The sequence below is a fragment of the Neocloeon triangulifer genome, unplaced genomic scaffold, assembly GCF_031216515.1.
Source record: "Neocloeon triangulifer isolate White Clay Creek 2 clone unplaced genomic scaffold, ASM3121651v1 ptg000002l, whole genome shotgun sequence".
Classification (NCBI taxonomy): domain Eukaryota; kingdom Metazoa; phylum Arthropoda; class Insecta; order Ephemeroptera; family Baetidae; genus Neocloeon; species Neocloeon triangulifer.
The window spans coordinates 4,127,260-4,139,492 of record NW_026775545.1 but is presented as its reverse complement, the minus strand read 5'-3'; the positions used below and the strand labels follow the sequence as shown (position 1 = coordinate 4,139,492).

Here is a 12,233-nt window from a genome sequence, read left to right as displayed (position 1 = left end):
AAAACAGATAAGAGAGTAAAATTATTTAAAAATTAATTTTGTTTTATGTTTGTTTTCAAGAAATAATATTTATTAAATATAATTTTATCATATTAAATGTTTTTCTTAAAAATTTTTGCAATTATTTTTAATCTTTATATGTATAAAACATAAATAATTATTTTATAATGTTGGTGCAAATGACTGGTGAACCAGCAGCAGCGATCGATTGGTGTGCGGAGATCGAGGAAGAGGGCGAAAAGGGGCCAAAACAGAGATAAACATGGACGCCCTTGCCGATTACAGCAGCGACGAGGATAATTCGGATGTCAAAGAACAGGACGAGGTTTGTGTTGCGCAATAAATAATGCAATTTGTAGAACGCTTTGCCGGCGAGTTTCTCGATCCATTGAAGCTCCGAAATTCCAAATTTGTTCCAAAAACTGTTTCAAATTTTATATTTTATGTCATTGCTGGGTTTTCCCAGAGGCTATTTTTAGACTAATTTCACTTTCAATATTTTTGCAGCAGCTGAAGACGAGAAGCAAAAAGTCCGGCGCTCAAGGGGACAACTACGAGAACGTGACGATGGACCTGAGTGAGGTATAAATTTGCCGTCTTTAATTCTTCCCTGCGTGTTCTCTTCTTCGTTCACTTTATTATAATTTTGGGCATCTCTTCTTGCATTGAACACACAACAACATTCGTTAACTTAAGGGTCAACTTCTTGCCTACCCATGCTAATGTGACCTGATGTGACCTTTGCTCATAGAATCTTGCTCCAAAATCATAGTTTTGGAAAATCACATAAATTTATGCTTGCCCTTCAAATGAAAATATTTTAACGCAACTATGAGAATAAAAAAAAATATATTATGTAATTAAATATCAAGCTGATTAATGGGGCTACTGAGGGAAATCAGGGGACAATGATTTCGTTAGAATATTAATATGCTCTGTTATGAAATGCACTACGCAGTGGTGTTGTTCTATCGAGATTCCACCTCAGGCCCAACCGCAACCAAAGATTGGTGAGTAGCCACTGAAATGGTGCCAGATGTCACTTGATTTGTTAACAAACAAACCCTCCGCTGATCTCTAAGGTAAAAAGCACCTTCGTCTCGAACGCCCAAACCTCTCCATTTTAAAGGGCATCTAGTCTACCGTCAGCGAATCTCAAAACTTTCCACCTTTTCTTTTCCATAAGTTTATCATTTTTGTTCTGTTTGATCATCTAAGTGTCTCTCGTTTGATGATTTGGGAAGTTAAAATATTATAAAATTATACGTGTTTCTCAAAGTTGGATGAAATTTTACAAAAATTCACAATCAGTAGTTTAAGTGGAATGGATTATTTTATATTAAATTTAAATGTGTGTAGTTGAAATTAATAAATTAACTTTTAAGTTTCTTAACGATTCGTTAGATCAGTTGTGGAAGGGAATGTTTTTTCTATTTGTGCAGGGCAGCGACGACAACAAGGATTCTTCCAAAAGAGGGTCGAAAGAAAGAGAAAGAAGCAAGTCCAGCAGGTAAGATCTTTGAATTATAATGATCATGATTTATAAAAATTTTATTTTAGGCATGATGATGAGAGACGAGAAAGAAGGCACCACAAGAGCAAGCATTCGAGGAAAGATGACCGAGAAAGAAGGGAGAGACGAGATGATAAACACAGATCTGGTAGGATTCCAATTCCGATGTCTGCGCACTGCTAATTTTATTTTTGAATTTTCAGATCGGGACAGGAAATACTCCCGCCGCTCAAGGAGCAGATCTCCGAAGAGACGATCAAGAAGCAGAGAAAGGCAGCGAGACCGTGAAAGAGATCGAAATAACAGGGATTTGAAGACCAAAAAAATTATTCTGCCTTCCGTCGAAATTGCAACAAGCAGCAGTGCCACCACAAGCACTGGTCAGAACCCGCTAGATTATATTTCAATTGAATTAATTGTCTCATGATTAGGTGAAAAAGAAAGAAGTATTTCTCCCCCGACTGTAACAAGCCCAAGCGTGATCCAGTTGTCAAGCGGAATTGTGCCTGGGCTGACAAACAACCCAACTTTGACCAAAATCCAGCAGCAGCTTCAAAAGAGGAGGGCTCTGTGGTCTAATAAGGTAAACTTATTTATTTACAAACTGACTTTGATTACTTAAATTTTCATTTAGTCTGTCATTGCCAAAGAAACATGTGCAAAATCCGGCAATAATTGGGAGAGCACGCATCTGCCGAAAGATAACGATGGCAAAATGACTGCCAAATTCAAGAGGCTGATGGGCATGAAAGGCGTGGATGGTATGTTTTCAATTTTGAAGTCACATGAGAGAGTAATGCTTGAACTCCAGTTGAGCCGCCGGAAGAAACTGCCCCAAAGAAACCGCTGAGTGCTGCAGAGCAGCAACAAAAGCAGGACGAGATGTTCAACAGCATGGAGCGGCAGTACGAGGTGGCCAGACTAGCAACCCACACGCACCGAGGGATAGGTCTCGGCTTCGGAACCTTCCAGTGCAACCCTCGTTGAAAGGTATCATTTTCCTCTGCGTCAAGAACGTTCGATCCATCCGTGTTAACACAGAGCAAAAAAGCTAATAAGTTAAAATGATATTGAAGCAGCCGCTTACAAAGTGAGTTTGCCAGTTTGTTTTTTGAAAGCATTGTCCTGTACAATAATAATAATGAATCCTATCCTTATTTCAAAGGAGTTTTCTATTACTACATTGAACCGAAGATTTAATTAGATAGGATATTTAAATTTATTTTGATTGAGATACAATTTGAAAAGTACTCGACGTCACTGTATACGAGGCGCAGTCTGCAAATCAATCGCCGCCAGAGTCTCCATCGAGACTCCATTCATCGTTTCGGCATAACTTTCATTTGGGTTTGATCTGCTCGAGTCGGTTGCGTTGTTGCTTGCCGTGGTTATCAGCGATAATTCCTTCAACTTGGGGTACTTTTCACATAGCAGTCGCCAGACCTAGAATTTAATTTTTAAAACAGATAATCAATTAATTTATTTATTATTCGTTGGAGTTTTGGATGCAATTTTTTTTAACTAAATTAATCTGCGCACCTTTCTTTTCCAACAAAAAGTGGTAAAGATAAACACGGAGCGGAGGATGTTGATGGCGTCAGTGAAGTACCAGTACTCTTCGGCGCCCTTGGCCTTCCAAGAGATGATTTCAAACACCCACGGTATGCCCATCAAGCCAAACAGTTTGAGGAACAGGACAAATCTGCGTTTCGAAGACAGAGTTCTATTAGCCGACTTAGCAAAAATCACGATCTGTTTGCCTGTGCGTCTCATTTACCTCTTGTGCTCCGAGTTGTGCCGTTGGCTGTTGTCGTTCTGGTTGATCATGTTGGCGGCGTGCGACAATTTCCAAATTTTGTACGTGGTGAACAAAAACAACAACATGTTGATCAGCAGTAGTATTCCGATGGGGCCGTAGAAGAAAATCAAAATTCCGTCTTTGTCTGAAATTTCAGTTAAACATCAAATTAAAAATTAATATTTATTTCAAGAATAAAACTTGAATAATTCAAATTAGCAAAAAAATTACCTTGGTCAAACCAGCATGATCTGACGCCAATTGTGGGGTCAGGCAGCCAAGAGTCGTAGCCAGGCTTGTTGCGGTACGCTTGATTCAGAGCGACGGTCACGACAAATATGAGGAACGGGATGCCAAGGGCGTAGACCGTGTACCAAACGAATTGCCTTCGCTCGGACAACGTCCCACGGGGTACCATGCTCTGCAGAGATCTGCAACAACAACACGTTGAATGCAAGTACGCCCGCGTCGTAAAACATATTCTGGCAATTATCAGTTCTTTTTTGCAGACCGTAAAAGTGTTGGGCCGAAAGTAAATATATGAGGGTCCAATTGAAGCGGTGTGAGGTCAGCCTGGTGAAAATTTTTAATTGCCGCTGATTTGCGCAGGCGGTAATAAAATACAACGGAGATTTCAGGCTCTTGAGCCGGGGAGATTTTAACGCGCGAGATTAGCCGAACGAGTTTTTTTAGCAAGCTCACCTGAAAGTCATTGAGATGTCAAAGCACATTACGTTGAGCCAGAAGAAGCCGGCGAGCAGCGTGAACTGGATCAAGTAAGCTGGAATCACGAAAAAGTGTCATTTTAGAGCTGTCACAGCTGAATTTGTGTATATGGGACCGTTACAGTGGGCGCGAAATTTGATATGAAATAAAATAAACGCAAAAAAAAAATATCGTCCAGTTAGGCTCTGGCAAGTTCAGCAAGACAGGTTTTAATTGACCCGAAGCAGCTGAATATTCTTGAATAATTTTATTTTTTTTTTATGAATTGTTAGTTTAGTATAAAAATGAAGTATTTCATTTATTAATTTACAGTTAAAAACTTCAAAAGTGATTATTTCCTGCCTTTTTGCCATTTTCACACGTTTACATAGGACTAGTTTTCTTCCAAATCTGCTCCTTAAAAAAAATATGCACAAATATTGTTTCCAAAATGAATATTATTTTCAATTTAATTGATTATTTCATTGGATTTTCTGCATAAAATTTTACGCGTAGATAATGGATATATATATAAGTTTGGTGGTTTTGAGTTGAATTTTTGCGGCCTTTTATACTCCAGCACTTCTAAACCGCAATCATTGAAATTATATTCAATCATGACACTAATTTTCTTTGGTTCCTCTCTACACACTACTTAAACGTAATAGCGTCAATAAAACAGAAAAATAGCGAGCACAATCGGGCGTGCTGATTCGAGGCGCTTGTTATGAAATTTCACTTGACGTGCCCTGACGAAGGACCCTAGCCTTGGCAAAGCCCCAAACGTGATCGCGAAATGGATTTGTCCGGGCCCACTTCCAAGCACGGCTTTTCCTCGTAATTGTTCCTCCGCGTGGCGCTTATCCTTCGACGACCAAACGCATTATTTATTATATTTTCTCACCGGGAGTGTGTTTAATATTTCGCGAGCTGCAGCCAGGGGGACCCGACGAGGAATTTTTACGTTTTTTATCTCAGGCACGAATCTTTTTTGTGAAATCGCGACCTTGACTGTGAGCCCAGCGTGTGGCTGGGATGTGCAACAACATTAAAAGCTGAAAACCTGTTTTGCCAATGTTTAATAACTGTTTACCCGCCGTCTTGAATTTTGCCTCTCTCGGCTTCGTTTTGTATTTTTGCTCGCGGAGGAAGTAAAAATTATATACCCTAAAAACATCGTCAAAGCAGAAATTGATATATTTGTTCATCGTTCAGATTGGAATATTCTTTTTCACTTTTTTTAATTTAAATTAAATAATAATTTTTGTATCCAACTTTTTTCACATAATTTGTTCCAATAGATCAATGGCGAGTGTTGCAGTTTAAAATATTATTTTACACTTTTGCTTTTGAATTGGTCTCTAAAATTTAGTGATTTGTTTACTATAATATATGTACAAACTTCTGCCAATCCTCTCCCAATATGATTTCCATTTTTCATTTTTAGATTTTTGTGGGAAAAAAGCGAATTGGAATTTTTTTTTATTTTTCATTAAAATTAATCATCACTATTTTCAGTCCCTCTAGAAATAAATATATTAATTAAAAATTGTTTCCCTCCCCCACAACTTAAAGTAATTTTAGTGACCATAATCGTTTCAATAATAAAGAGGATTGATTGGAAAATTATGAGTGGTCTATCTAGTCGAGTTAAACGCTCATTCTTGTACAATTAGTTAATACCCTTTTTGCTCGACGCACGTTTCTTAATGTAGGTTTGCGTGCGTAATAAGCTACGATTGTCGGTGAGGTCAATTGGCGCACAAATGCAAGCAACGCTAGGTCAGATAATATATTTTTTCTCTCGTTTTGGTCCATCGGAATTCTTTTCTTGCCGCTTCAAGCTCTTTTAATAGCGGACGGCATTCCTTTGGACGCCAGCGGTCTGCGATTTGACGCCACTGTCTGTCTCATTTGATTCGATTACGACATAATTTTCATTGCAGTTTTAGATTTACGTGTTCAGAGATCATTGATATTATAAAATTTCATAATATTCATTGAGTTTTTATTTTAAACCTGTGACGTTTAATCGTTATTAGTAGTGTTGCCTTTTTCTCCAACAACAATTATATTTCCCTCTCAACTCTCAGATTATTTTAATAAATGGGGTAATTGGACAAATAAAAATAATGTGAAATCCCTATCCAGAACTTTTAGTTGTTTGTCACGCTTTTACTATTTTCAAATGTACTCGATTTTTTTGTCCTTTACAAAGGAAATATTGCTTAGCGTTGCTTAGAAAAAATTTAAATTTTGTCATGCTTTTATCTTCTGTAAAGCAAGCTTTCCTCGCGCGATTTCAGTAAAAAGCACGTTTTGCTTTTTTTAAATGATTGAAAAACAAATTGAAAAAAAGAATTTTGTTCGTGGAATTCCAATCTAAAAATTTGATTTTTATATTTAAATCAGAGCTTTTTCTCAATTCAGATCATCACAAGTTTGAAACCTAAACTTAAAACAACGTAAAATTTTTAGTGATTTGAATTTAAAATCGGCTTTTCCTCGATCGTGAAATTCTGCTACAAAAATAAAATTTATAATCACCGTGTGAATTCTTTTTTTATAATCAGTGCGCAGAATCTTTTTGATAGGCCGTGGAAACTTAAGTCGTGGGAAAACAATGCAAAATACGAAGTCGCGGTTCTGTTTTGGCACCACGCATGTCTTCTTTGTATGTTCTCGGTGGAGACGAGCAGGAGCCGCGACAACTTTTGCAATTACAAAATCTGAGCACGTTCCACCGTGAATATTGACAATCGTCTCTCTCGCGTCAAATGTCCAGCACAATGCAAGCGCGGCATTCACAGAATTGATTATACTGCATGTGTATAATTCCTAATTGAGTCAAGGGTACGTGTAATTTCGTCGAGTACGGAGGAGCGTGCATGAAAAATGCAATGCCCCGCGCGTTTGTGTCCTGCGGTCTATGAAAGCTCACGTGTGTGGAAAAGTACAAGCGAGTGTCGTGCGCGTATCGTTAATTATACATTTATGTCCGAACGACGCACGGCAGACAGCGACCGACTGCTGGAATATAATATCGGCCTGCCAGATCTGCGAAACACGATTTATGGCTCTCATTGATGGATTCAATGTTGCTCCGATTGCCATACACCGCGCCCGCGACCACTGTAATTGCTCTTCTAACGCATATCAAAGGGGTTTTTCAACAGCTATAAATTGCTTCACTTGCTTGATGAATTTGTTACAAAATTAAAGCACTATTTGATCTGGAAATTTTTGTTATTTTTGAGACAAAAATATGTGTTTGGTGATTTTTAATCAAACAGAAAAAATCCATGATATGACATGAATTTTATTCTGTGATTCAATAAAAATCCCATTGAGGAAAAGCCGAATTCAAACCTCAATCATGAAATTCTTCTACTAAATAATATTATGTAATTTTTATTTTCATTTACGCCTGTATCTTGTATTCAAATTTGAGCGTAAATTAATTTTTCTAAAACATTCTATCCTAGATAATCATAAGATCAATTCTGAATATTATTGTTCTTAAACTAATTTATAAAGCATTAAATTTACATTATCGAATACATAATCCTTTATTTTCATTTACTGACTTATAATTGCCATTAGAAAGTTTCAAAAACGACAGAAGATTATTTTTGTCCTTGAAAATGTTCGAGTCATTATTTATTCATTCATTAGCTTCTAAATGTTATGTGACAAGCTCAAGACATTACTAACTATTTCTCTTGCTCATTTCCTTATTTATAGTTCAAAACATAAGTGTTATTTTGACAAGCACATAACCATGTATAGACGTGAATAAATTCAATTGTAAGCACTTTAATTGTCATAAAATTATTTAGTTTTTTTTTTTATAATTTTGTCGTAGAATTTCACGATCGAGGGTTGATTCAAGGTGATTTTAATTTATAATTGGCTTTTCCTCGACAGGTTTTGCAAGTTGTTCATTGTTTAAGGGATAAAGTTTTTATTTTGTTAAACAATAAACACCTCACAAAACCCATCAAGGAAAAGCCGATATTTAAGTTTTTGTTGATTTTTTTTTTATAAATCTTTGTTTTCTATTTTAAAAACGCCTCTGGATTAGTCCCATTTATGTAGAGTAATATAATGTATCTGCGCGCTGACACGACTTGTGCAAAATTGTTGTTTAATTTTATATTGCCGCTAACCTTCCGCTAACTGCCGTTTGCTAACCATAAACAAAATCATTTTCCTTTCGACCTACGAGAAGCCTATTATGATTTATTGCACTCCTCTCGTGCGTAATTTCTTTCCAACGATTCAGATCAAACTTTTTCCGTTTCAAGGAGTTCTACTTTTCATAAATGGCAAAATTGAAAGAAAAAAATGTGTTTTCCTCTCACCTAGAGCGTGGCACGGGTAGTCGGGCAAAGTGCTTCCTTCGAGTTGCACGACGATCAGAGCGATGTGGGCGATGAACATGAAGGCGCAATGCGCCACCAACCCTTTGCCGCGCACCCCTTTCGTCAGCACGGGGACGGCGAGGTGGACCACAATCGTGGCCAGCAGGAAAACGGCCCCGATCAGGAAGAGGATTGTGTAAATGACGACCCGCGAGGTCTTCAGAGGCTGCACGTGAGTGTCCGAGCTGCACTCGAGCAGAATTTGCGTGATGTTGCTCACGCCGTCCTTGTCCACTATTTCGTACAGACCCAAACATGCGGTCGCGTCCAACGTCTCTGAATTCAGGACATCTTCAATGTCGTCTTCGCTGAAAATAGAATTGCATTATCTTTATCAGTCAAATCTATCTCGAAATATAAAACAAACCTAAATATTAAATTTTTAAGAAAAGAAAATAATTCAATGCAGCAGCTTTGGTAAGCAAAGTTTCACATTTAAAGAAAAAAGTAATAACTTTACTGTAATAAACTCAACTAAATTGTTATAATTTTTTTCAACGTTTATTTAGATATAGTAAAAATAAAACAATACAACCTATTTAATTGAACTTATTTTATTGAATTTTTTATTTATTTATTATTATTTTTTCGTATTTTTGTTTTTTGTTTTTATTATTAAGTGATGACACTTGAGGGGTTAAACATGCGGTAAAATGATAAATTGAGCCTTTTCAATCAGCTTTTTTTGCTATCTATAAAAAAAAATTTCTCGATGTTTAAAGTGCGATTAATCATTAACCGCATTTATCATGTTTTTTAAATGATGTATAAAAGAATTATTTCCTTGCTTATAAGAGCAATAAAATACTTTTATATGAAAAAAATGAACGATAATCGTGATAAAATTTTAAATTATTATTTATTTGAATATCGTCCAGAAAAGTTATGAAAATCCTGTTGCATTTATTTATTTGCTTTGATCAATTGGTTTTCTGAATAATGCTATGTTACCATTATTAAATATGCAAAATTTAAAATTAAAATCAAAGCAATATTCTACTCACTATTTCAAAAGTGCATTTCCATCTGAAGTAATGGAGAGGGAGTGGAGTTGAGATTTGACAAACTGTTGGCCAGCTTCGCACCGGGGCAGCAATTCCAATGGGAAATATCCAGTCGCGCTTTTTTCGGCCACGTCTAATGGACTCCAGTGTTTCCACTCTTCATAAGTCGCTTTTGTACATTCTCTGAAATAATTATAATAAAAATATTTATTGAAATATTAATTTTATTTATTTTGTTTGCATTATTCCAATGGAGAAATAAAATTGCTTTATTATAAAACAGATCTGAGAAAAACAGAATTATTGATAAAAAAAACCAATTGCTCACAAAAACAGAAGTTTACATTGCTAAACTAAAAAGTAGAAATTTCAAATGAAAAATTTACATTTTTAATCAAACTAGCGGTTATTTTTGCCAAAAATAAGACCACAAATTTTTAAATTATTTTTTTACAATGTCGAGTTGTCATGTCCGCTCTTCCTGATCACCATTCCTCGTCCGCAGCACGTTCGAACGCACACCCCGGCCACACAGGGACATGTAAATGCAATCCAGAGCTTGTCATTGTTCACCGCGCGCACTTGATCAAGGCAGAAGTGTTCGGGCGCAAACTTTTCCACTCCCTTAACAATGTAAGGCACCAGTTCGAGCGTCTCGTTCTCCAGCCGGAAGTTCATGTCATCACTGTTGAGGACCAAAGCGTCCGACTCCTCGGTCGGACAGGGGATGTTGAACTGGCGGCCCTCACCAGGAGAGCCGAAGAGCAGAAGGTGGCTCTCGAAGAACTCGGCCGAGGCGTCGGCCGAGACGCAGCTCTTGAGTTCAGGGTGGAGCTGCTGACCGGCGGGACAGCACTTGTTGATGGCGGCGTCGGACGGGGCGACAACGAGCGTCGCCAACACAAGCAGCCACGGCGGCGGCATTTCGACCGACTCTACATCTCTCGCTGGTGGACCGCCAAGAGAGGAATGAGGAGCCGTTGGATTTGGCTGCTGGTGTCGCGGCCACTCGGTGCACCGCGCCAGGGAGGGGGCAACCTCGAGGTCGTCCACTCGACCGGCGCCGGAATCCGCCTAATATAGGGAATTGCAGTCTCGCAAGTGATAAATTTATTGCCGTTCAATATATATTCCACTTTAATTGCGGCTCATTCATTAGTTTTAATTTTAATCTATACAATTATACGCTTTGAAAGGTAAAATGTATTACAATTGTAAAATTCTCTAGTTAAAATCAATTTGCAAGGAATCAGCATAGTTTAAATCAAAGTGTTGTTGGAACATCAAAAAGTTATTTAAATAAATATCTGAAATTTTTTATATATTTAAAGAATACTATCTAATTTTTGCTTATCAATAAAACTTAACACACATTACAACTTTATATTTTATGTAAATCACACTTAATATTGAACAATATTTAATTAATGCTGCCCAATCAGCAAAGAAAATTTTTATTCTTCCATTATTTCTGTATATTGCTGCCATAAGCTATATAACATTGGATGAATTTTGCGAATATTCAGGAATATATATTCAAAACATAAAAATTTCTGATTGGGAATGTGGAAGTGAAAATTTGAAAAATTATTTTTTCTTTCTATTGTTTTGTATTCAGATTTTTGCGGTTTTTTGTTTTTGTTTGGTGAACATGATTATTTCAATAATAAATTATGGCTTTCTAGTTTGATAGATTTAACAATTAACAAAAAATATTTTAGGAGAACGTTTTTACATGCCGTGCGTGTGCGTTATCAAAGACAAATCCCGCTTTTCTCATCAAAATTTATCATGTTGGCAGCACTGCACACAGAACGTTCTCCATTCTCCATCAAAGAAAGTTTGTAAACAAAAAGGCTTCGGTCGGTTGCCGGCAAACATTTTTACAAAATCCGCGATCATCCGCGTCTAGCGAGTAATTTAGCGAGTGCATTTCGCCTCCAAAACACACAATGTCAATCGGCGTGCCGATTAAAGTGCTTCACGAGGCCGAAGGGCACATCGTGACGTGCGAAACCAACACCGGCGAAGTGTACCGCGGTAAACTGATCGAGGCGGAGGACAACATGAACTGTCAAATGACAAACATTGTGGTCACTTACAGAGACGGCCGCACTGCCGAACTGGAGAACGTTTACATTAGAGGCTCAAAAATAAGATTTCTGATTTTGCCTGATATGTTGAAAAACGCGCCCATGTTTAAAAGACAGGGCCAAAAAGGCGGCGGCGGTGCAGCCGGTCGAGGAAAGTCTGCAATTCTCAGAGCCCAAGGTACATAAGTTCTTTTGCTGCTTGATAAATGTTTCTTTATTTAATTAATTTAATCTTGTTTTAGCTGCCAGAGGTCGAGGACGTGGTGGAAGAGGAAGAGCTGGAAGTTGGCCTGGTCAGGGAGGTCCAGGAGGAGAAAGGGGAGGCGGCGGAGACAGAGGCCGACGATGAGAAAATTTCTAAAGCAAGAAGAGCCCATCGTCCAAGACGAGCTGCAAAAGAAGTTTATTTTTGTCTTTCACCAGTCCACCAAGTTCTTTTTGAGAAAGTTCAGGAGCTCTTCAGGGTTGAGTTTGCCACACTCCTATCATCATCAACTTTGTCCGTAGAGAGGAACAGGATTTTGATTTTTATTCCATGTCACTCATAATACTGATGTTTTGCATTATTACATAGATGTAATTTTTAAGGCCGTAATTGTACAAATTAATAAATTCTGAAAAAAATGTACCAGAACTTCAGTTTGATTAGCCATTCAAGTCAACAAATAATCTGCATTGGTATGATGATGGATAAGC

At 37.5% G+C, this 12,233-nt stretch overlaps 3 protein-coding genes across 5 annotated transcripts; 2 read left to right on the top strand and 1 right to left on the bottom strand.

Annotated features, from left to right (window-relative positions):
• Nucleotides 1-198: 198 nt before the first annotated feature.
• LOC132205060 (uncharacterized protein ZC262.2-like) lies at nt 199-2,670 on the top strand. 2 transcript variants are annotated; one of them, XM_059633901.1, is made up of 8 exons: nt 199-325; nt 508-582; nt 1,443-1,510; nt 1,561-1,661; nt 1,717-1,893; nt 1,945-2,096; nt 2,148-2,274; nt 2,325-2,670. In XM_059633901.1, exons 1-8 carry the CDS (start codon nt 263-265, stop codon nt 2,498-2,500), a joined length of 939 nt encoding a protein of 312 aa, XP_059489884.1. In that variant the 5' UTR covers nt 199-262; the 3' UTR covers nt 2,501-2,670. The 2 variants fall into 2 exon arrangements, with proteins under 2 accessions (XP_059489884.1, XP_059489885.1); XM_059633902.1 differs by having other exon boundaries at nt 238-325; nt 511-582.
• Nucleotides 2,671-2,714: 44 nt separating this feature from the next.
• LOC132204447 (uncharacterized) lies at nt 2,715-10,423 on the bottom strand. 2 transcript variants are annotated; one of them, XM_059632953.1, is made up of 8 exons: nt 9,899-10,423; nt 9,445-9,627; nt 8,381-8,748; nt 4,014-4,092; nt 3,543-3,742; nt 3,291-3,456; nt 3,053-3,236; nt 2,715-2,956 (listed from the first exon to the last, which is right to left on the bottom strand). In XM_059632953.1, the coding sequence occupies exons 1-8, from the start codon at nt 10,366-10,368 to the stop codon at nt 2,771-2,773; spliced, it is 1,836 nt and encodes a 611-aa protein (XP_059488936.1). In that variant the 5' UTR covers nt 10,369-10,423; the 3' UTR covers nt 2,715-2,770. The 2 variants fall into 2 exon arrangements, with proteins under 2 accessions (XP_059488936.1, XP_059488946.1); XM_059632963.1 differs by having other exon boundaries at nt 3,053-3,215.
• An 833-nt stretch (nt 10,424-11,256) lies between these two features.
• LOC132205505 (small nuclear ribonucleoprotein Sm D3) lies at nt 11,257-12,165 on the top strand. The gene is made up of 2 exons (XM_059634592.1): nt 11,257-11,715; nt 11,780-12,165. The coding sequence occupies exons 1-2, from the start codon at nt 11,397-11,399 to the stop codon at nt 11,884-11,886; spliced, it is 426 nt and encodes a 141-aa protein (XP_059490575.1). The 5' UTR covers nt 11,257-11,396; the 3' UTR covers nt 11,887-12,165.
• Nucleotides 12,166-12,233: the final 68 nt, after the last annotated feature.

What these genes read in the sequence shown, in the direction of transcription:
- LOC132205060 (XM_059633901.1), top strand. Translation starts at nt 263, where the DNA reads ATGGACGCCCTTGCCGATTACAGCAGCGACGAGGATAATTCGGATGTC. An exon ending in AGATGATAAACACAGATCTG is followed by an intron (nt 1,662 to 1,716) that starts GTAGGATTCCAA and finishes TTGAATTTTCAG; the next exon opens with ATCGGGACAGGAAATACTCC. An exon ending in GGGCTCTGTGGTCTAATAAG is followed by an intron (nt 2,097 to 2,147) that starts GTAAACTTATTT and finishes ATTTTCATTTAG; the next exon opens with TCTGTCATTGCCAAAGAAAC.
- LOC132204447 (XM_059632953.1), bottom strand. Translation starts at nt 10,368, where the DNA reads ATGCCGCCGCCGTGGCTGCTTGTGTTGGCGACGCTCGTTGTCGCCCCG. An exon ending in CACAACTCGGAGCACAAGAG is followed by an intron (nt 3,237 to 3,290) that starts GTAAATGAGACG and finishes GTCGGCTAATAG; the next exon opens with AACTCTGTCTTCGAAACGCA. An exon ending in CTTTTTGTTGGAAAAGAAAG is followed by an intron (nt 2,957 to 3,052) that starts GTGCGCAGATTA and finishes ATTAAATTCTAG; the next exon opens with GTCTGGCGACTGCTATGTGA.
- LOC132205505 (XM_059634592.1), top strand. Translation starts at nt 11,397, where the DNA reads ATGTCAATCGGCGTGCCGATTAAAGTGCTTCACGAGGCCGAAGGGCAC. An exon ending in TGCAATTCTCAGAGCCCAAG is followed by an intron (nt 11,716 to 11,779) that starts GTACATAAGTTC and finishes ATCTTGTTTTAG; the next exon opens with CTGCCAGAGGTCGAGGACGT.